Here is a 22,789-nt window from a genome sequence, read left to right as displayed (position 1 = left end):
AGCATGTGAGTCACATTACTGTCCCCCTCATTAAACCGTTCAGTGACACCTCTTGTTCTATTAATCAGGGGCATTAAAGAGACCTCACCCGTTATATGACTGCCTGCTGCCCCCTTGGCCGGGTCATTCTTGAAAAAGAAACATTTAACCTCAGTTAGACTTTTACCTGAATAAATAAAGGCTCTGATAATAAAATAAAGTAAAAGTTTTTACTCAGAAGAACAGATTTGCAGTGACCTTTCCTTTGAAGGGGGCAAGTCGTCACTAAAATCCCCCTCACAGCATAACAGAAGCACCGAATTGATAAAGTTGAGGTATTTCCTTTAATTTGTCTGTTTTTCATGAACATGTACCTACAGACAAATGCTCAAAAAAAAACATCTAGTCAACACAACATATTGTTGCTTTTGCAGACAACTGGTGTCCCCGATAGTTACAAAAAACAAAACACACACACACGCATGCATGCACCGGCACACACAAACTCTCACTCTCACGCACTCTCTCACATTGAACAACACAGCAACTGGAGGCTTCAGACAGGAGGGGTTGCCTAGGAAACGGTGGGAAGGAACCCTAGCTATTTGTGTTGAGCATATTTTCATTTGGGCTGAAACAGAGAGGCATAAAAACCCCAGGAGAGCGAGAGAGGTGATTTGTCCTGACAGCTCCTTTACTCTCCCGAGGTGTAACACAGACGCACGCACACGCATGCACAGACACATCAACAGGCGAGTGCGCGCGCATGAACACGTATACACACACGCGCGCTCACATGCACGCGCAGATACATACAGAGATGCCAAAACCCCCACCCCTTCCGAACACATCAAGAGAAGTAAATCAGTCGTGCCATCACAGGAATGTCAGCAGGGAAGTTGTGCGGTTGTGTGTCTGTGCATGAATGCACAAGTTAGTGGATGCTAAGTGGCCCTACATGTGCAGTGTTACATGCAAAAGTCATTCTTAAATGATTCTTCCCGACTTCTCTGCATCTTTTGTCAGAAGCAGCTTCCCTCTGAACCTCATGCATGCTTGCTGCAGTATTTCGGTGTTGTCTAGCGGTGGCTCGTCTCACTGCTGCTCCATCGCACAGCTTGAAAACGAAGCAGAGCCAATGGATTCAGCGAATTATATTTCCAGGGCGCACAATTTGTAACTCCGTGTGTGAAGAGTTAGGGTTCCCATGTGGATAAAAGTATCTGAAAGGCAGAAAAAGAGTTTTAATGTTCAGAGTTAATGGGTGTTTGTCTAAGGGAGGGTATCATAGCGTTTAAGTGTCTGATGCGGAGGGGAGACATCATGCAGAAGTCTCCCAAAATAGTGCTGGCTAGAGAAAAAAAGAAAAGGTATTACATAAGGGGGTGTCTGTGTAGAGCCTTCACCTTGAGCCTGGGGTTGTTTTTTTCTTGCCTTGTTTTGGGGTTTTTCTTCTTAGTGCGGTACTGAAACTAACCACAGGAGGTCACTATGGCTCGCTCTTAAACTGAAGCACAGCCCTGTCCTTGACAGAGCTCCTTCCTCACTGGGCCATCCTGTGGAAAATCCTTTCAGGAAGGGATGTTCAAGGGCATTCTCTCTCTGGACATTTTTGCTGCTGTAAAGCTGTGTCTCTCGCTCCTTCCTGCCTCTGTTTTCAGTCTCGTAGACTGTTTTCATCCCCTTCATTTCGCCCACATTTAAAATACATCCTGAGAGTCTCTGTCTTCTCTTCTGTATTTTCTCCATCAGTGTGTCCACAGCTGTGTGTTTTCTTGAATGTGTAATAAAGGTGTAGGCCTTATTCTAAAGGCCAGTGGTAGCTGAAGGACAGAGGATGAACCTATCTAAAAATATGCCACATTTTCATTTCTGCTTTTTTCAAGCAATACTTTCTGCTTTGCTGCTTTGGGAAATATATAGGAGGTTGTGTAATATTAGTGTAATATTGTATAATAGCTTTAGCCTGCTGTTTTGCAAAGGCTTTTCACTTGTGTATGTAAATGATGGACAACATCCGCTTGAGTTTGCAAATTTCCTTTGTGAAGTTTCTTGTTGATTATAAACCAGGCGTCACAAAGAATGCAGTGGATATGCTGCACACTTACTTTCTTCACTTTCTTCGATCGCAAGGTAGAAATTTTCTTCAGTATTTTAATCTAAATGGGACTGAAATTTACAAAGTGAACATCAGGAAGTATTAAAACAAAACTGAATTAGTGATTAAGACCAGAAACTCATTAGGAAAATGTTTTTCTGTGTCAATAAATCAAATGAGAAGTAGGGTGATTTCCACATGGACTACTATACCACTGGACTTTTTTCAGTGAACAGAGAATTCGCCTCCTGCTGGCCAGGCAGTTTCTCAATGGCTTCCCTTTTTGGACCTTGAAGCCAAGAATATTGTAATACAGACTTATGGTATATACTGAGTGCATAGATTTTTTTTTTTACCTCACTCTGGTGAGAGGTGAACATGGATTACTGCTTTGTGATCAAATCATTTTTTCTACCTTTTACAGGTTGGGTGGTATGATCGCGGCCTACAAGATAGTACCTGATGAAATTGATGAAATTAAGGTAACTGCCATCTATTTAATGTATTCCTTTATTACAGGATATGTGTTTTTTGTTTGTTTGTTTGTTTTGCTTTGCTGTTTATCTGGATAGGTCGATCCCACGGTGAGCAGTAATTTGTACTCGCATGTGTGTTCTTTCTATCAGGAGACACTGGTGGACTGGTGCGACGAAAAGGAACTCAACCTCATTCTCACCACCGGAGGCACCGGCTTCGCCCCCAGAGACGTCACACCAGAGGTTAATTTACACATTTTTCATGAACACGTGTCATTCGAGTCATGCAATGGATTTACGCATAATACATAATGACGTACTGCACTATAGTATTCAGGTGCTTTAAACTCTTAATGCTGACTTTGGAGTAGCTAGCATGGGTGTCATGGCACAAGATCGTGGCTAAGCACTTCACTATGCATGCATCTTACTGAAGCAGTTTCTCAGTGTTATTATTTACTGCGTTCACACGCTGAATGAATAAGAAGTTCTCCCCATGTTTATGTCGGTTCTCTCTGGGTACTGTGGCTTCTTCTTGTAGTCCAAACACGTGCATGAAGTTAGATTAACCTGTAATTCTAAATTGTGCTTACGGGTGAATGTGAGCACGAATGATTGTCTGTCTCTTTGTGTTAGTCCTGCAATAGCTTGGCGACCTGTCCAGGGTGTACCCTGCCTTTCGCTTTATGGCAGGCAGCTGGGATAAGCTTTAGTCCCTCGGCAGCCCTGAATTGGATAGAAAGCGGAAGAAGATGAATGGTTATCCTCTTGATTTAATAATCCATGCTTGTCTGTGTTTACATTCAGGAACTGAGTTGCTGCCCTTTGTTTTTGTATCACTTCTCTCAGTAATGCAATGAGGGGGTCAGTGGTGCAGGTGCAGAAGAGGGCAAAGGCACACCAGAATGTTTTTTGCATTGGGAATTTAGTCTTGGTTTTAGAGCAATGACACGTGTGCTAACTCATGAAAATGCTTCACAAATCACATTTTATTGCTTGCAGTATTTCATAACTGTAAAATTAGGTTTAGGGTTGAGCTGAAATACAGCTAGAAACATGTTACATAAGAATGAGCGAGGACAGCTCGAGTTGAAATATGGGCACTGTTTTCTCTAAGAGGTCGTATAAGGCAAATAAGGTCATACTACTAAAACACAAGAATGATTGCAGTATATTGACACGTAACGGAGCTTTAGAGGGTAGCGGATTTAAAAGGCAGGTGTTTCTTTTTGCTGCACGTGCTATATTCAGAGAACTGCAGCATTTTTATACAGATCACATACGCGTGTTGCAGCACTGATAAACACACAGTGTAATTAGCCCCACAGTCAAATGGGAAATAAGAGGTAAGATTCTTCTTGACTCCCTTTGAAAAAATAAATAAACAAATGTGCTGTGCTGTTGATAACTCAGAGATAATGGGTGGCATGTGGCATTATGGCTGCACGGGGAGGGGTTTTTTTCTGCTTACTTGACAACATGAGGCCATAGCAGTTCCCAAATGTAAACACAATTAAGATCTCATTTTTGTGTCCAGAATCAGTCTTTAGTTAATTTAGATCAGATTATTCACAAAGTATGACATTGCGTTCACAGTTCTTGTATTTGAAGAGTATTATTACACAAATCAACAGTAAAACTTGGATTTTAGCTCATAACTTGCCTCCATCAAAATGCAAAATACACAGTTTTTGTTTACTTCTTTTAAATCCACAAAATCAGTAATGGGGGAAATTCTCTGGTTGAAATTAGCCTGAACAACTTTATTTAGCAGTTACAGAAGCAACTGCGCTCACTAGACACTTCATTAGATACAGGTTGCTTATAACTGGTTGGACCCCCGATTGTCTCCATAACTGCTTTTTCATTAGCTGGGCCCACATCCTCATTTTAGGTTTGACAGCGTTTTAGTGGTAAAGGTGAATGGCTTGGACATGACTTGAGCAGCAGTTTGGGGAAGGCCTCGAAGGGGACTGGCGGCGGCTCCCGGGCCAGGCAGATCCCCATGTACTAAATAGAAGTGAAGAAGTTAACGAATTGAAAAGGGGAGGGAAGGTGGGGCATATAAACGAGAGTGAACAGAACTGGGGGAACCGATATAGATGAGAACCAGAGGGAGCGTGTTTGGAGGCGTGGTCCCGCTCCTTAAATTTTGATACATAATCTCCAAAATTTTTCATGTCACAGATTCACCAAGTTGATGGAAACATTCCTCACAGATTTTGGTCCCTGTTGACATGACGGCATCACACAGTTTCTGCACATTTGTTGGTTGCACATCCCATTCCAACATAGGAGATGGGTACACTATGATTATAAAGGAAAGGACATGGTCAACAGTAATACTTGAGTATATTGTGATGGTTAAACCATGCTTAGTGGGTAGTAAGGATCCCAAAGTATGACAAAATAATGTCCCCTACGACTTACAGCGTGAACTGTTGATACAAGGCAGGATGGCGCCATGCTTTCATGTTGTTTACGTCAAGTTCTGAGCCTACCATTCAAACGTCACAGCAGATATTAAGACTCATCAGACCAGACAATGTTTTTACAGTCTTCTGTTGTCCAATTTTGGTGAGCCTGTGTTTTAATTGTAGCCTCAGTTTCCCGTTCTTGGCTGTGTGGTCTTTTGCAGCACATGTTGTGCTTTCACAGATGCTCTTCTTCATAACGAGTGTTTATTTGAGTTACTTTTGCCTTTCTTTGAACGTTTAAAAAGTCAAGCCATTCTCTTTGTCTTTTTCTTGAGGTTTATTTTTGAATATTGTAGCCTAGACAGCGGAGCACACAGGAAAGAGAAAGAGCAGAGGGAACAGCAAACAGGAAATGACCCAGAGAATTGAACGCGGGCCTCTTGGGTGACCATTCAGTTGCCACCTGAGTCTAGCTGTTGTCCTCTGACTTTTGCCATCAACAAGTGATTTTTCTCCGTGAGAACTGTTGCTCACTGGACATTTTCTCTTTTTCAGACGATTCTCTGTAACCCCTAGAAATGGTTGTGTGAGAAACTCCCAGTTAGATCAGCAGTTTTGTAAATACTTAGACCAGCCCATCTGGCACCAACAACCATGTGACAAGTCACTTAAATCACCCTTCTTCCCCATTCTCATGCTCAGTTTGACCATGTCTACATTCTCAAATGAGTTGCTGCCCTGTGATTGGCTGATTGCTCTAGTGTTAACAAGCTTGGGGAACAAGTGTACAAAGTTGTGGTTGAGTGTATGTTGTCAGTGCACAGTCAGAAAAGGGTTTGTTGTAGTTTTTGCTACAGCTATATAGATTTTTTTTTAAATTATTCATGAGTAGTCGTCGGTACTGTATCAAAAACATCTAGCTTGATTTCAGCCAACATGAAGTACAACGTTTTTAGTGTTATATTTTATTTGAATCCATATTCATACACGTGTAAATAGAGCCTAGTGTGAAGGCTGTGCACAAAGTCTTTTGTCTTTGCATGCAGTCAGCAAACCTCTCAGTATCACACTCACCAACACAAACGCAGACAAGCAATCTGTGGTTCTCAGCAGTATCATTGGTCCTCATCAATCACGGGAGACAGCAGCAACCTTCCTGGAAAAGGAAATACGCATACACGCTGTAGTCACTGATAATACTTGCTATCTGATTCAACCCTGCATGCTGGAAACAGTCATATCTTTCTTTCTGTCTCTATGTTTGAAGGCTGTACATGACACATGTAACTGCTCTGACTTGCTTTTAGTTATAACAGAAGTAACAGTGACACTTTATTAACAAATTACCAGTAATTTCATTACCCTGTACCTGCTTTCAAATGCTTAAAAAGATGTGTAAGTGTGAATCTCATCTTAGCTGTAAGTGTTAATTTATTCTTAAACACTACATGTTACTGAATTGTACATTGCATCCATTACTGACTATAATAATCCCTGTCTCAGCTCTCTGAATGCTAATAAATCCTCATCTGATCAGCTTGCTCTTCATCTACATTTATCAGCATTAGCCGCCAAACCACTAGAGTAATATATATATAATATATTCTTGGTCAATCCATGCATCTATCCATCAAGACAGTTAATGCTGAATGACTGTAAAGTCAAACCTGAACTGACTGGGCATTAATTGTTTTATTCACAATGTTTGTTTGCATTATGGAGAAGATGTTGTGTGAGTCTTACTTACTTTTTAAGGACATGAACAGCAGAAGTGTAACTGAGTTACTGTATCTTTCATTGCTAGTACTCTGTCTTGTAGATGTGCTGCTATCCGACAAGTCGTTTTTCTTTATGAAAACCATACATTACCAAGCATCTGCTTTTTTCTACCTTTTATGTTGTTTTTATGTCTTTTTACTGGCTTTGTTACCTCTGCCAAGCAGGATGTGTTTTTGGTAGAGTTTTCATGTGTCATTCTTTCTGAAAACGTGATAGCCCGAAAAATTTAGAACAAATTCTAATAAAACTTTGTTGACGTGACCCCACTTGACACAATCTATTAAAATTTGCCTAACCTTAACCCATCAGGATGTTCAGGGTCAACTTAATGATTTATTGACAAAATCCCATAAAACTTTAAACTATTGTTCTTAAAAATGTGGTGCGTATTGTCAATATATAGAAAGTACTGCATGAGGATTTAAAATGTCATGTCACATTTGACCTTTAACCCCTCCTACAAGACCTTTAACACCTCCTACAAGATTAATATTGTTGATCTGAATATCTTAAGCAATAATAATGCTATACAGACCAATTTTAAACTATCTTACTGCAATACTATGTATTGACAACATATAGGTGTAAAGGTAGTAATATATAGGGGTTATAAAACATCCCATTATGTGATATGTTATATATGTTATGTGCACTACAGTAAAAATTTATAACTGTTTAAATACATAACAGTTTAAAAACATGATCAATGTTCCTTAATATGCTTTTAAACAAAAACTTGTGATCAAAACTTTTAAACATTTTTTTAAAAATCTGCTACTAAACAATGAAATGAATGCTACGGATTTACTGCATCCACATAAATGCACAACTTCTGTCAGGAATATTAAAATGGGTTTCAACAGTGCAAATAATAAAAACCTGCACTTTGCACTTGTTTTTACTTCACTACAAACATCTTAAAGTACAGTTAAAAAGAAGAAGAAAACAAATGCATACAAAATACAATGCTGTTCCCGTAAAAGTAAATACTGCCTGGAGAGTGAGCTGCCTGGGTAGAGGTTTATATTCTCGGAGTGCTTCTTGGATTTTTATGTACTCGCAGCTCAAAAAGCTTAAAACTGCCTTCTGTAGATTCATTCCCCTTCATTTTATATGATTGCAAAAGGCAAACAGGCTTCCTATTAGTTTGCATTTCTCTAGTCTCATTGACCACCCGTGTTACTAGGAGTAAGATTCGCCCATTCACTCATACAGCCATTTATTCTTTGTATACATACATGCACACTGATGGATGCATCAAGGACAATTTGGGGTTTAGTATCTTGTCAAAGGCTACCCCAGTACTCGGATTTGAGGACCAATTACGCATTGTCCATGGAATAAAGAAACCTTACGTACAGGTCGGTATTTATCCGGATGTATAGCTTTCTTTTAAGAACGTGTTCAGTGTATGACTTTAACAAGGGCACATATTTTTTCTGAAGCTATTAATGTAAAAATCCCATTCTTACAAGATTTAAAACTAAATGACTTCTTACTTTTACATGAATACGTGCAAACCATCATCACTCGGCATTTAGATATTTGATACATTTGAAATCTTTTTCAGGTTCCTATTAAATAAGATTCCATCACATAACATTACATTGTGAGTTCTTCAACCTGCACTTGCCATCATATACTGTCATCTCATACTGTCATCAAATGCATATCAATTAAAAAACAACAAAATCACATATTATTTTGTCTATAAGTGAAGAAAAATGTGTAAAATCTGGCAGAGTTCATCAAAAGCATGCCACAAAAATATTTGTGGAGTCGAACATCAGGCATACATCTCCGCCTTCTTGATTCTGCGTGATGTATTCGATGAAGTATGAGTCGAGCTTAACCCCTTACTGTCTCCATCCTTCCCTCTTGTTTCTCATTCACTCTTCCTCAGTTCCCTCCCACACTCTTTCCCTTCTCCTCATCTCTCTCCCTTCCCTCCCTCCCTTCCCTCTCCTCTCCTGAGTCCAAGCCTGAGATGCTCATCAGTGGCTCCTCTCCTTTGAAGTTCTTCCTCCCCCCTCTCCCTCGCTAATGGTGCGTTTGAAGTGTCACTCAACTCAAGGGCACCCAACACACACAGCTGGAGGACCAGGCATTTTTTTGCCATCTATCTGTCAGGAATGTGCTGCATCAACTTTGGTCCCATAAACATATCTGTGTACTAAAAGATTAAAATCAAATATTTTAATAAAGAGCTGTTTCCACCATATAGCCTTTAATCTGTCTGACTTGCGTATTATGGGCAACAACGAGATACTATTCATTTTTTATATATATTATTTTTTTCCTATAGTCGTTTTTGCTTAGGCAGCAAAAGTCTGTACAAAAGTATTGAACCACCAATCATTTCTTGATATTTTGCAGACTTTTTAAGTGGTCTTGAGTAATAGTTCGCTGGGCTTTTTTTGAACATTGGTACCTGACCACTTTCAGGTACCACTGTCCAATTGTTTTATGCCACTTAACACTCACCTATGAATCATTTAAGTGTAAAAAAAAAAGCACATAACTCAAGAGATGAAGCCATGTTGTGCTCACACATACCAGATAATGTGTCTTTAGGCACCCTGTTACTTGCAGCCTGTCAAAACATCATTTGTTCCGTTTGTTTAATTAAATCTGCAAAAACAAAAAAAAACTTTACACAGTTTGATAAGCATAAAATAGCATTTTCACACCAACAAGCTGATTCCCAAGCAACTGTTAAAGTTTTTGAGGAAACTAGATGAGTTCAGAAGCAAAGAAAGGATGGCAGGCCTAATAAACAACTACAACAGATGAACAGTATCTGAAAGTCATGATCTTAAGAAATGGGAAGAAATCCAGCAAAGACCTGACGCAGGACATGAGAGATGCATCTGGCCCTTTGGCTGACATCATGGGAATACAGTTGGTTTCTATTTTTATTGATTTGTTTAGTTATATTTGCAATTTCTCGCATCAACACACAACAAGAGATCCACTTCAGAGGCTTCTGCTAAGAGCTGGGTTTAGACAAAGGTGCTGCCAGATTAGAGTATGCACACTGTGAATTCATTTGGCAATTGTCTGCTGTGCTCTTATATCGGTTAGGAGGTGAAAGGCTATTTAAGTCTGGTAAGACTGGATTGGATGTTTGCCTTCTCGTGTGCAGCTCTGTCATGCTATGCTATGCCACTGATTAGAGTCAGTAGCAGCTAAACACTTTCAAGCATGCAGGTGTTTACCGCCATCAGATCTTTACAGCATATAATATAATTCCAGTGTTTCCCCTAATGAATATTGCTCCAGTTTGCTCAGAGAAGGAACAGCAGCAATGTTTTTAGTTGACATGGCATGGCTCGCATGGTTGGCTGGACAATGATCACACTAACAACTCTCCTCCTGTCTCTCCAGGCCACTAAGGAGGTGATAGAGCGTGAGGCTCCAGGGATGTCTCTGGCAATGCTGATGGGATCCCTCAACGTCACACCACTAGGCATGCTTTCCAGGTCAGACGCATTTTTAGTACAGACAGCACAGCAGAATCACACACACCAGAGTTATTATAACACTGCATTTTCTAAGTAATTTTTATTTCATTTTGATTTTTCGGTTTTATTGTTTGAAAATCTTTAGTTTCAGTGTTAGTTTTAGTCTTTTTCATTATTAGTGTCTATGTTCTAGGACTTATGTCAGAGGAAACATTTAGGAATGTCAGTGAATATGTTACGACAAAACACATTTTATTTTCATTTCATTATTTAATTCTCTTATCACCCTAACATGAGGAAAGTTTTCCCTTCAAAGTGATTCCAAGTTCAGACTAAACTGCAGCTCAGCTAATGTTAAAATGTCCTGTGAATCTGACATTAAAATCACTGTATTTAGAAGTGTTCAAGGCAGGTAATTAGGCAGGTTTTTTTAGTAGACCCTCTTTCCTCATGGTTAAGAAGACCATAACACTTTTTTATTTTTATCACTTGATTTAAGGAGATTTTGGTTTTACAGTGAAAGAAGAGCAGCACCCACATTTGTCACTATAATTGAGCGTATTTCTCACAACGCTTTGTTCCGCTGTATTCATTAAAACTTTCTCTGTCTGTTTACAGACCTGTGTGTGGTATCCGAGGGAAGACACTTATTATTAACTTACCAGGAAGCAAGAAAGGTTCCCAGGTAGGAGACACCGCAAGCATCCATTACATGGATGTAAAAAAAACAAACACAAAAAAAACAGACTCACCTGAAGTAAGAGAGGAACATTCATATTTATGTGGTTCAAATATATACTGTACATCACAATCTGCGTGAAAGCTTCCTAGAGTGAGACCGATACGGTTTTTAAAGCCAGTGCTAGCAGACGCAGAAACACCTTTAAAAGGTTTAGACACAAAAGGGGATGCCGAGTTGAGGGGTCCAAGTAGTCGGTGGTCTCTAGCTATTGAAGGCAACCAAGCAGGATATGCAAACTTGAGAGGAGAATCACAGGCGGGCAGGGAAGCTGACAGTTTGCTGGCACACATATAGTCTAGCAGACAAAGAGAGCTGAATTACAAAAGTAAAAATCACAATAAGGACTAGGAAACAATAGAAGAGCCCACAGTTGATACTTGACAATTGAATTATTATATGTGAGAGCTGATTTCGGGGTGTGTGTGTGTGTGTGTGTGTGTGTGTGTGTGTGTGTGCGCGCGCACCTGTCTCTCTGTCTGTCTTCCTGTCAGGTCAGTATGAATGGCCTGTTTAAGGTCATGCCAAAGGAACTCAATCAGAGTCCGAAAGTCCGAAATTTTAACTGGGGATTTTTTTGTTTTGTTTTGTATTGTTTTTTAGCCTTTTAAGCCCTAGGCTGGTATGTTTTGGACTGTTGTTCTACTGCCCAAGTACTCTTGAGCTTGCCAGACATTCTCCTTTTCTAGTAGAGAGCAGAATTTACGATTGCATTAAATATGGAAAATCGTCCAGGTTGTCCAGCATCAAAGTAGCCCCACTTCCACCACCATGTTTGATTGCTGGTATGATGTTCTTTCTATCAAATGCTGTGTTAGTTTTACTCCAGATGTAATGGGACTCAAACCTTCCACAAAGTTCAACAAGAATATTTTCCCAAAAGTCTTGGGGATCATATATATATATATATATATGTGTATATATATGTGTATATATATGTGTATATGTATATATAATTTTTTTTTGTTTTTACAGTATATACCCTGGTTTGGAGCAGGTTGTGTTCATTTTTACTTAAAAATGGGCTGCAAGCTTTCATTTACGCTATGCTTCTGTGCTATACAGATTCTCTGCTGAACACGTCTTTCATACATCCAAACTTTTAAGTCTTATTTTACCGACACCGCAGAATGAAGCACTCCTGCAAAGTCGCCGCAGCACAAACTGTAATACATCACTGTCACTGGAATTTGCATGCATTCTTTTTGTGATGCTGAAAATGCGTGAATATGTTTTTATGCTGATCCTAATGCCCTGCAAAGTCTTTTTTTCCACACTGTTGGAACTGTAGCATTTGTAAGCTAATATTTAATTTAAATTTGTTTTATCTGACCTGTAAAACCTAGTTGTTCCAGATCATTAGACCTGTTTGCATATGACATGTTTGCTTACTGCCAACCAAGAAAACATATTGTAAAATATTTTAGTTAGTCCATGTAGAGTTAGAAATTTGGAGCTTAGTGAATTATTCTTGAACAGTTACTGTATCCAACTGTGTTTGTTTCAAATTTTAGGCTGACCTTTCTGTGCAAAATACCTCTTTTGAAACAAAGTAAAGAGCAGAGTTCATGGTAGTGCTTCTGGTTATTTATTGTTGTAGCTAGTTTGCTATGACCTGTTTGCCTGAACAGCATTAGCTTAATGTTGTAACACCTAAAGCTCATCTTATGTTGGATTCTGCACACTGTTGCATTTACTCATTACCCCTGTGCGTGTAAACACCAGGTGCACCATTTGTATATGGATTTGTTGTTGTATGGTGTAGTTGTGTGCCTCTGTCTGCTCGGTTTGAATGATTGATTACTTCTGTGCAGACTGATCTGCAGGTGGACTTTGGTGTTTGTGTTGTCATGGTAAGCCCACATTGATGTTTTAATGTTTCTATGTTTTGATTTGCTTTAATATAAAGGTTAGCGCATCTCTGGACAACATTACTTAAATGTCAAACGAGTGAAAATTGCAAATTGGGGACTCTATAAATTTTATCTCTGTGAGTAGTGGGTGAGACTTCATGTATAGCTGGCATCGTCTGTGCAAACTACTGGTAACCGCAGCAATCTGCTACCGAACGAATCAATCACTAGAAGGCTTTTGGTCCAGCATTAGATACCTCTTTGTGATCAAATTCACTTAATGACTGCAATCAGACACACCGACTAGGCAACCTGTGCAAGTGCCTTGTGATTGAAGTGGTCACCCAGAGCTTGAGGATATTTCATACTCATGTCCTGGATGTCACAAGGATGTTACTGTTCTACTTTTAACTTAGTGTAAATGAGCCATTACACTGATTGCATTACTTCTAAGTTGATAAGCAGAATCTTTACAAAGAGCTTCTAAGCAATGACAGGCTCCAAACTCATTAGAACTCAGAAACTCATTAAACCAGTAGTAAATACAACTGCAATCACTGATACAAAAGTCAGAAAACCTGTGATCACTGAAAGATAATCGAATACACCTGTGATTACTAGTAGGTCTATTTGCATGAACATGAAAATGTCCTTTGTATACCAGAATTGTCTGAACTTTAGTTCTGTGGGTTGCATTAGCATGGCTCCACACAGAAAATAATTTCTAGAAAAGTCTGATTTTTAGACCTTACAAAGGACGGAAAAGGATGCAGGTGACTTGGTGAACAGATAAAAAGCAGGGGAAACACGACAACAACAGTATGAGCAGTAAAAAAAACAAGCCATGGCGACACGGCGCAACTCACTCCCTCTCTCTTTACCTCAAAAATGTACGATTAAAAGTTGCTAAATAAAAAGAAACTAGATAAATATTGGGAGCACATTCTTTGTCCACATGAGACCAAGATAAAATTGTTTGGTGCAAGCCAGGGCAAAATGGTCACCGGAAATGAACAGTGCCAACAGTGAAGCAATGAACCATTTTGCCCTGGCTTGCACCAAACATGTTGGTGTTAGGAGATGACATTTATAGATGGCACTGTGAATCCCTGTAAATGTGTTTAAAAAAATAAACTGGCTGATAAAATGACTCTTGGTCCTTCAGAAACCTGCAGAAGAGAGGAATTCCAGCTTTAAGATCCAAAGCATTCATCCAAAATCACACAAGAGTTTCTAAAGATGGAAAAACTATGAAACTAGACCTCGCCAAGGGTATCACCACACCAATCCAATAGAGTACCTTTGGGCTATTTTGGAAATGTAGGCAGAGTAACTAGCAAAGTGCAGTTACTCTGTGTTTTAAATGGCAAAAAACTAAACTCTCCATAAATCTACGATTCTCAACTGTTGTTCCCGTCCCTCAACTGTTCACTTCAGAAGAAATTTAGTTATTGTACTTAAATTTTGAACCATTTGATAATGAAGTCTTAATATTTACTATTAACTGTTGTCTACTGTATATCTAAATATATGAATTAATTTGTGGGTTTGAGTTTATAACTTGTGCATGTGATTTCATATATGTGCTCATATTTGTTTATTGCAATGTAAAACTCTACATACGCTTGTATTTATATATACATGAACAGTGTTGGGCAAGTTACTTTGAAAAAGTAATTAATTATAGTTACTAGTTACTTCTTCAAAAAAGTAACCGACTTAGTAACTGAGTTACAATATTCTAAAAGTAATTAATTACTTGAAAAGTAACTATTGCGTTACTTTAAAAAAAAAACGTTGAACCCTCTGGGGTCCAGGGTATAATTAGCCATTTTTAACTACTTTTGATTTTCCCTCCACAATTCACCTTTAAAAACTATTTACTTTGCCTTGTTTGGTATCATCCCATTTTTGGCACAACCTTACGTGTCTGAATTTACAGTTCTGTTTTCATTTTGACATACTGTATTAACACAATTGATCTAAAATCACAAACATGTTTAATGAATCATATTTCATAACCTTAAATACAAATATAAATTGTCAATTTTAAAATCATATGCACAAGTTTTCCAAACAAAGTTATTTGCATCCATTTACCTTTTACCATTTTTAAAATAACCATTTCAAACTATTTACAGAAAAATCAGCTGTTCTGCATTCAATAAGATGCCACACAAATTATTTGTGCCACTACAAAAACATAATTTCTGTCCACTATAAAGTGTACTTTTTTTATTGATCCCCGTGGGGAAATTCCTCTCTGCATTCCTCTCTCCCATTCACTCAGTGAAGCAGTGGGCAGCCATTGGGCGCCCGGGGAGCAGTGTGCAGGGACGGTACCTTGCTCAGGGGTACTTCAGGGTAGCTGTTCAGGGGAATCAAACCCCCGACCTTCCAATTAGGGAGCCACCACTCTACCTACTGAGCTATCCCTGCCCTATGGGAGAACATCACAGCCTGATACCTGCAGGTCTGACAGCAGCAGGTGTATCACTCCTGTTTCTACCTGGAGACAGCAGTCGCCTCATTGTTCTGACACACAACACAAAACTATCCACAACACTACACACTAACTACACAAGACAACACATTAACTACACACCCCAAACACGCTAAATGTCACAAATCTCTCACATCTGAAAACTTGCTCTCTCTCTTTTTCTGCTGTCTCTCTCTCTCTCGCCGTCACTCCTAAAACTTCCCCTGTTGTTTTTTTGTTTTTTTTTCTCTCATAAGCAGAGAGTGCTTGCTAGCGCTGTCCTTAGACAGTAAACGCGACTAAGCTATTGAGGAAAAAACGCCGCTTATATATTGTTTATCATGACTCTGGTTTTACGTGGCCTATCAACACAATTTAAAAACTGGTAATTCATCATGTTGTTGCTTTGTCTTTAAGTGGTCATGTGATTGGCTTACCACGACTACTTTATTCTTCCTCAGTCAAACAGCAGCACTCATGCGATCGTTTTGCCCCCTTAGCTCCAGGTGTTGTGCTAGACAGTGATCGTGATTACCGTCCGCGGGAGCGCGCGCAGCTGCTTGAAGCTGCAGCGCCCAGATTACTTACAGCTACTACCGTGCAACTGATATAAGATGCGGTAAGCTGAACACAGCTTCAACCTTCTGTTTGTTGAAAAATAGTAGCGGACAGCATTTTGTTGTTAGTAACTGTAACGGCATTGTAACGATAGGAATAGTAATTAGTTAGATTACTCGTTACTGAAAAAAGTAACACCGTTAGTTACTTGTAACGCCGTTATTCCCATCACTGTACATGAATGTGTTTTCACCTACTGCTGTCTCCTTCTCGACCTTCTTCACCCTCTCCGCCTTGCTCACCTGCACATCTATCTCTGTCTCGTTACACGCCCGCATCTCCTGATCGATTTTAGTATTTCTTTCAATCAATTACACCACCTCTCCCCATCTGCTGCCATATTAGTGTCTCCCTGAACAACCTCCAGTTAAAGTTAACGGTACAGGAAGCCCATTGTGGGCTTTTATTACAATGATCTCCTGTCATAAAGATAACAGGGATGTCCAGCTGAGCCAGCCGGACGAAGCCCCTTGTGTCCGACTGTCAGCTGCATACCTTTTAGCTCCTCATTTAGTCTCTTTGGCCTCATTTATGCTGCAGATATAATCCAAAGCATGTCCATTTGCAGCATTTACATATCAAGTTTTCAGCTAAATACTTTAGATCTTTCTTTTTTTTGTACAGTGAATTATTAATATGTGTTGTTGATGCTTTAATTCTGTCTCCACTGTAAAGAGACTTTGAAATAATGGCGATGAGAACATGGTTTTACCCTCAGAGCCAGTAAGCTGGTAGTCTTCTATGGACTGTGTTCTGTAACTGCTTTTTATAAATACATTCTGACTAAAGTAGAAATACTTTTGATATGAAAATGACATGAAAGGTTGCTCCAGTGATTTGCCAGTGGTACTTTTTTTTATTATGTTTCAATAATCACAAGACATGAAAAAACAGAAGCAGCAAACGTGCATTTATTGACGTGAAGCTTGGAAATCGGTATCTTCCATGATGCCGCTCAGTAGCATGCTACTTTTGGACTCTTGTGACAACCTTGTTATCCTTCCTTCTGGGTGCAGTATTAACATTTTTGCTTAGGCATCATAATTTAGGCAACAGTGTTTTTCTTCTCACATCTAGTCTAATAGAAGCTTTATATGTTAGATTCAAACTGTAATTGATAGGAAACTGATCATTACCATATAACTGCAGGTTGCTGTTGCTCTCTTCCCCCAAATTTCCATTCGTGTTGGAGTGTGGAGACATGTTATGTATTCTCAAACGGTGCTACTTAAGTGCTACATAAAAGAATAACTTAGCAAAAGTTACACTACAGTTGGAAAGTGAACAATTTTATTTCTTTCATTTCATGCATTTTGTTTTTTGCAGTCTCTTAGCATTACACAGTCTGTTTTTGGAGTAATTTTGCTACCACTATCTTTCACTTCTGGGAAGATTGTGGCATTATATTAACACACACCTGAATGATCCAGACAACCAAACTGCCAAAACCTCTACATTTGCTGGTTATAAATTAATGCATGGAAAATATGCAAAAGCTTTATTTTTCACACAGTATATGTATGCATATTTCGAAGACTGGGTGTATCCACTGTCCTGTACAGAAGTAATTACATTGTTGAACAATGTAATCACTTAGTGATGACGGGAAGGAAGAATTTCCTTTTAAAAGGAAGACCCTTCGGCAGACCAGACCAGATGGGGTGCTATGTATCAAGTCTGGTTGAGTGATGAAGGGAAAGAGAAGTGAAAAATGTTGCATGGATGTTGAACTTTCAGCTATCAGCCCCCTCACCTGTGGAAACAGCTCCCAGTTGTGGTTCAAGAGGCAGATAATCTCTCTACTTTTTAGATTATGCTTCAAACTTAAATTTTTTAACAGATTTTAGAGATGGAGCTGGATTAGGTGGCCCTGTATCATCCCTTACTTATGTTACTATATGCTCAGGCTGCTGAGGTCCCATCATACATTAAGATTATTTTCTCACCTCCACAAGTTTCTGCCATTATGCATTTGCAAGCCACCGCTGGCTCCCATAGTTTATGTTTTGTCTTTGACTACCCATGCACTTCTTTTTTCACTTTTCTTTCTTTCATTCATCAACCAGACTTGATAGATGGCTCTCCATTCAGTCCTGTCTTCTGAACGGTTCTTCCTTTATAAAAACGGGGTTCTTCCTGGCCACCATCACCAAGTTTTATAATAAATATTAACCATTTATAGGCATTATAATATTTACTTACAGGGGCTTAATTGTCTAATTTTTGAAGAGGTTTTTTCAAAAAGATTTGGGGAAATTAAGACTTTTGCAAGGCAAGCTGTTCAAGCATCCATTTCTTGTTAAGTAAACATAATTTTACATAATTCAAAGTCTGCAAGTCCAACTCAGTGTTAAAGCAGAAAGAAATAGGCCATTTGGTTTGTTTGCATGTGTGAGGCTATGGACAGCTTTCCTTTTAGGTTTTGTGAAAGCGAAGCAGTAGCAAAAAAGTGCCTGCAAGTTTCCAGACTAAAAGAATAAAATTACAAGATACACATGGAGTGAGATTTTCAGCCTATTTTCAGGACGTGAATCAAAAGTCAGTCCCCTCTTTAGAGTACATTTTCTCTACTGCTTTGGAGAGTTTTGACCACAGTTGTGTTTAGGTTCTGTCCTGTTGCCCTTTTAGCCTCTGTTCATTACGTCTCATTTATGTAATGAACATTGCATTTCTGTTTAATTTAATTCAGTGCTGGCACTTACCGATAACGAAGATAACATCAAGATAATAGTCCATGAGATCTTTAAGATCTCTCTGAATCTCTCTCTCTCTCCTCTACCCCAAAACTCTTTATCTCTTGAGATCTCATCCACTCTCATCTCACTCACTACTTTTCTCTCTCCTTCCATCTTCCTGTCATCCTTTCTCACCCTTTCTCAGAACAGCAATGCCTTCCCCTCTTCCTCCATGCCTCTTTCTCTCTCCTGCTCGTGTTTCTGATCTGTTGGTAGGGATTCTGCTCTTTAGTGTTCTTGACAGTTACTCTCCTCCAGGACAAAACAGAGAATAAGAGCAGAAAAAAACCACCCCTAATGTAGCTAAACAAAAGAAAGAAAGAAAAAATTCCCAGCATGTATTAAATATGCAAAACTGTAAAGGATGAATATATCCAGGCTCTTGACACAATCCTCACTCATTCTTTAGTGGAGTCCATCCTCTGTACATCTCAAACCCACCCAGTCCTTCTCTCTGCATCCTCCAGACATGCTCAGATGTAGGCTTCAAACTCAGCAGCGAGAGACATAAACAGCCTTCATTTTGCTGAGGGGTTTTGGAAGAAAATGCACGTGAGAGATGGGGATGTAGGGTGTAAAGGTTAGCTTGCGGCTACGCAACAGGACAGACTAGCTTTCATCTACTGTTTTGAGTCCTCCTACCTGGCTTTTTTGATGTTTATGCACATTGGTGCTGAGAATGCTGTCTCAGTAATGCATGAATTGCAGTTTGGATTTATGAAATTTGAATTCAGTCAAGCTGAGGTTAGCATTGTCAGAATTAATGCGGATTCCGATATGTACACATTAAAACAGACAGTGGAGTGGAAGAGTTGCCCCGAAAGCCCATTCACGGGCAGTGTAAAGTGTGGGGGCGATTAATAATGTATCTCCTCCATGCTTGAAATACACAGGAAGATAAATAATTTCACAGATTAGCTCTTGTCTTGGGAGTGAAGAGAATGGAGCGTTTAGCCGACGAGCCCACAGGCACATTGACACACACATACATGGAGACATTGGAGAAGGAAACTGGGATGGATGCAGAGAGGAAGTACCAGAGCAAAAGCCAATAGACGTGTAGCCAGGGAGAGGAACTGTGATTTGCTCAAATGAAATCTTTGTGCCTCAAACAGGTCGCACCTCTGTGTGTCATATGGTCAGTAGTTTGCACCCTAAAATCTCACAAACTGTATATTACGGAAATGCTTTCCTCACATGTTTAAGGCATCTTTTCTCCAGGAGCCTTCTGTCTGCGGGAATGTCAATGCATCACTTCCTGCACGTTTGACTGTCATAACTATGATAATACGTTGCTCCCACCTTTTACCTAAATAAACTTTTATTCTCAGTACTGAGTGAAAGCCTTGAATCATCACTCAATTATTTATTTACTGTTGGGAAAATGGGAACTACGGGCAGGGAATTATTAAAAGATATGTGAACATACATGGACAAACAAGCAAAAAGTGAGTTTGTATAATTGTAGTGAGTTTGAAAGTCAATATTTGGTTTGACCATATTGAACTCTCTTATGCAAGCATTCTTCTAATTTCTTTAATTAGTCTTCGGGATTAGTTTTCCAGGCTTCTTGAAAGACATTCAAAGCTTTTTTTTTATGGATGTCGGCTACCTTTTGGTTTTTTCTCTGTCAAGATGATCTGACACTGCTTCAATAATGTTGAGGTTTGGGCTCCAGTGAGACCAGTCGATGACTAATAGTGCTCCATTGCGTCTTTTTTTATCCAGGTATGCTTTTACTGCGTTGGCAGTGTGTTTGGGATCATTGTCATGCTGAAAATTAAGATTTTGCAAATCAAATACTTTACAGATATTATTACATGATGGATTAAATTTTCAAATTTAGATTATTTACTGCATAATAATAATAATAATAATAATAATAATAATAAATTTTATTTATGAGCGCCTTTCAAGTCACCCAAGGACACTTTACAATAGGATAAAACACTTAGTAAAACAATGGCAAAATAAGAACAATAAAATAAAAGCACAAGATAAAATGAACAAACAGTGGATTCACAGTGAATATGCAGATTTGAACAGATGAGTTTTGAGTTGGGATTTAAACTCGGGGAGAGAACCAATATTTCTTATTTCAGGGGGCAGAGAGTTCCACAGCCTGGGAGCAGAGCAGCTGAAAGCTCTGCTTCCCATGGTGGTGAGGCGGAAGGAAGGTACAGTAAGCTGGATAGAAGAAGAAGAACGAAGTGAACGGGCAGAACAAGTGGTGGTTAACAGGTCAGAAAGGTAAGAAGGAGCGAGGTTATGAATGGCCTTGAAGGTGAGCAGAAGAAGTTTGAAAATTATCCGGAATTTCACAGGGAGCCAGTGAAGTTCCTGAAGAACAGGGGTGATGTGCTGGTAGGAGGGGGTTCTGGTGATAATGCGAGCAGCAGAGTTCTGAACCAGTTGAAGCTTATGGAGGGATTTTTGGGGGAGACCATGCAGAAGAGAATTGCAGTAGTCAATACGGGAGGTAACAAGACTATGTACAAGAATGGACGTAGACTGGGTGGAAAGAGAAGGAAGCAATCTGTTAATGTTACGTAGATGGAAGTAGGCAGAACGGGTGAGATTATTGATGTGAGATTTATAGGAAAGTGAACTGTCTAGGATGACACCAAGGCTCTTAACTTGAGGAGAAGGGAAAACTGTGGAGTTATCGATGGTGAGTGAGAAATGGTTTGCCTTCAAAAGGTTGGATTTGGTGCCATTAAGGAGGATCTCAGTTTTATCCTCATTGAGCTTTAGAAAATTAGAGGTAAACCAGGATTTTAACTTGGATAGACATTCTGTAAGGGAAGAAGGTGGGAGGGAGGAATCAGGTTTGCAAGAGAGATATAACTGCATAAGACCTGTTGCCCCTAATATTCAGTCAGTTCTTGTGTAATTTGGCATAACTCAGCCTTTTTTCCATGTTTCCCTTCCATAAGAATGGCTGACAGCTTCCATTGAGGCCATTTGTGATGAAGCTTCAGGGAACAGTAGATGGATCAACTGAAGGGCCAGATGCATCTCTCAGGTCCTGGGTCAGGCACTTCTTGGATATTTTTCGTAGTTCTTAAGACCATGGCTTTAAGATGCAGATTCCAGTTTCTTCAAATTTTAAAGGACAGAACAGGGCCAATTTTTGACTAAAAGTTATTTGGGAATCACCTTGTTGGTGTCCGACTGTGATATATTCAGTAATAATTGGCTAAATATACAATTTGAAAAAGGTTATTGCTAAGTTGGTTCATTGCTGGGTCTTCTCTTGAGTTAGATGGTTGTTTTATGCCTGTATAAATCATAGGCCAGTGTTAAACGGCTTAAGAAACAAAAAAAAGCACAAAAAAATGGTCATGGACTGGACTGAAATGAGTGAAAAAGCAACTAATCTTCAGAGAAAAGCTGGGAGACCTTCAGCAAGTTTGGAGAACTATTTCTCAAGACCACTTTGTATGTATGGCACCTTGGAAGCAAAAACTAAAGAAATGTAGGATGGCTTGAGACTTTTAAACAATATTGTAATATTCAGATTACAGAATACATGGCCCAAAATGTAGTTTGTAACGTATTCTGTTAAGTTACTTAATGTGAGTAACATATTCTGAATACTTTGGGTTACTTTACATATTGTCATACTTTTTACAACTACATGAATGTACTATTGCTGTGTGATTTATTACTGTGACTGAAGGCTACTCGCCACCTAGCTAACGTTGTTAGCTGGTGTTAGCTGAGGTTAGTTCATAGACCGCAGACTGCTAGTTGCAAATAATCCTCTGCAGTTCTGAAAGCAATACCAACTAGATCTTTAAATCTTAATATAAAATGAGTAACAGTAGGGTGGACATTAGGTAAGGCTGCGCTTTTTGCAGTGATCTCGTATAGAAAACTATGTCTTTATCAGTATTATGTTTTCTTTCTGTCTTCTTTCAGAACTGCACATGATTATTTACAGCTAGCAGGTTGTAATGCACCACATAACCCAGGTACCTACCACAACCAAAACAAGGAGGTTTTAGTAAGCTAACATTAGTTTTTAGAAAAGAACTTACTTCCAGATGTTTCTTTAGGTTGGAGGTGGAGTCTTTTGACGCTGAGAGCAGTTTGGTTGCTGGCAAACAGTTGCATTGAGTTTGCATTGCACGCTCAGATTTCCTG

At 39.3% G+C, this 22,789-nt stretch overlaps 1 protein-coding gene across 4 annotated transcripts in view; it reads left to right on the top strand.

The window, feature by feature from the left end:
* gphnb (gephyrin b) overlaps window positions 1-22,789 on the top strand; it is a 111,565-nt gene that overhangs the window by 43,459 nt on the left and 45,317 nt on the right. For all 4 annotated transcript variants that reach the window (XM_040017570.1, XM_040017568.1, XM_040017571.1 and 1 more), the window contains exons 3-6: window positions 2,502-2,559; window positions 2,704-2,796; window positions 10,137-10,231; window positions 10,832-10,898. In XM_040017570.1, coding sequence (XP_039873504.1) covers window positions 2,502-2,559; window positions 2,704-2,796; window positions 10,137-10,231; window positions 10,832-10,898 — 313 coding nt within the window. The remainder of the gene's footprint in view (window positions 1-2,501; window positions 2,560-2,703; window positions 2,797-10,136; window positions 10,232-10,831; window positions 10,899-22,789) is intronic.

This window comes from Simochromis diagramma, unplaced genomic scaffold, assembly GCF_900408965.1.
Source record: "Simochromis diagramma unplaced genomic scaffold, fSimDia1.1 OVJJ01000802.1, whole genome shotgun sequence".
Taxonomy (NCBI): Eukaryota; Metazoa; Chordata; class Actinopteri; order Cichliformes; family Cichlidae; genus Simochromis; species Simochromis diagramma.
This window is presented reverse-complemented; position numbering and strand designations above follow the sequence as displayed.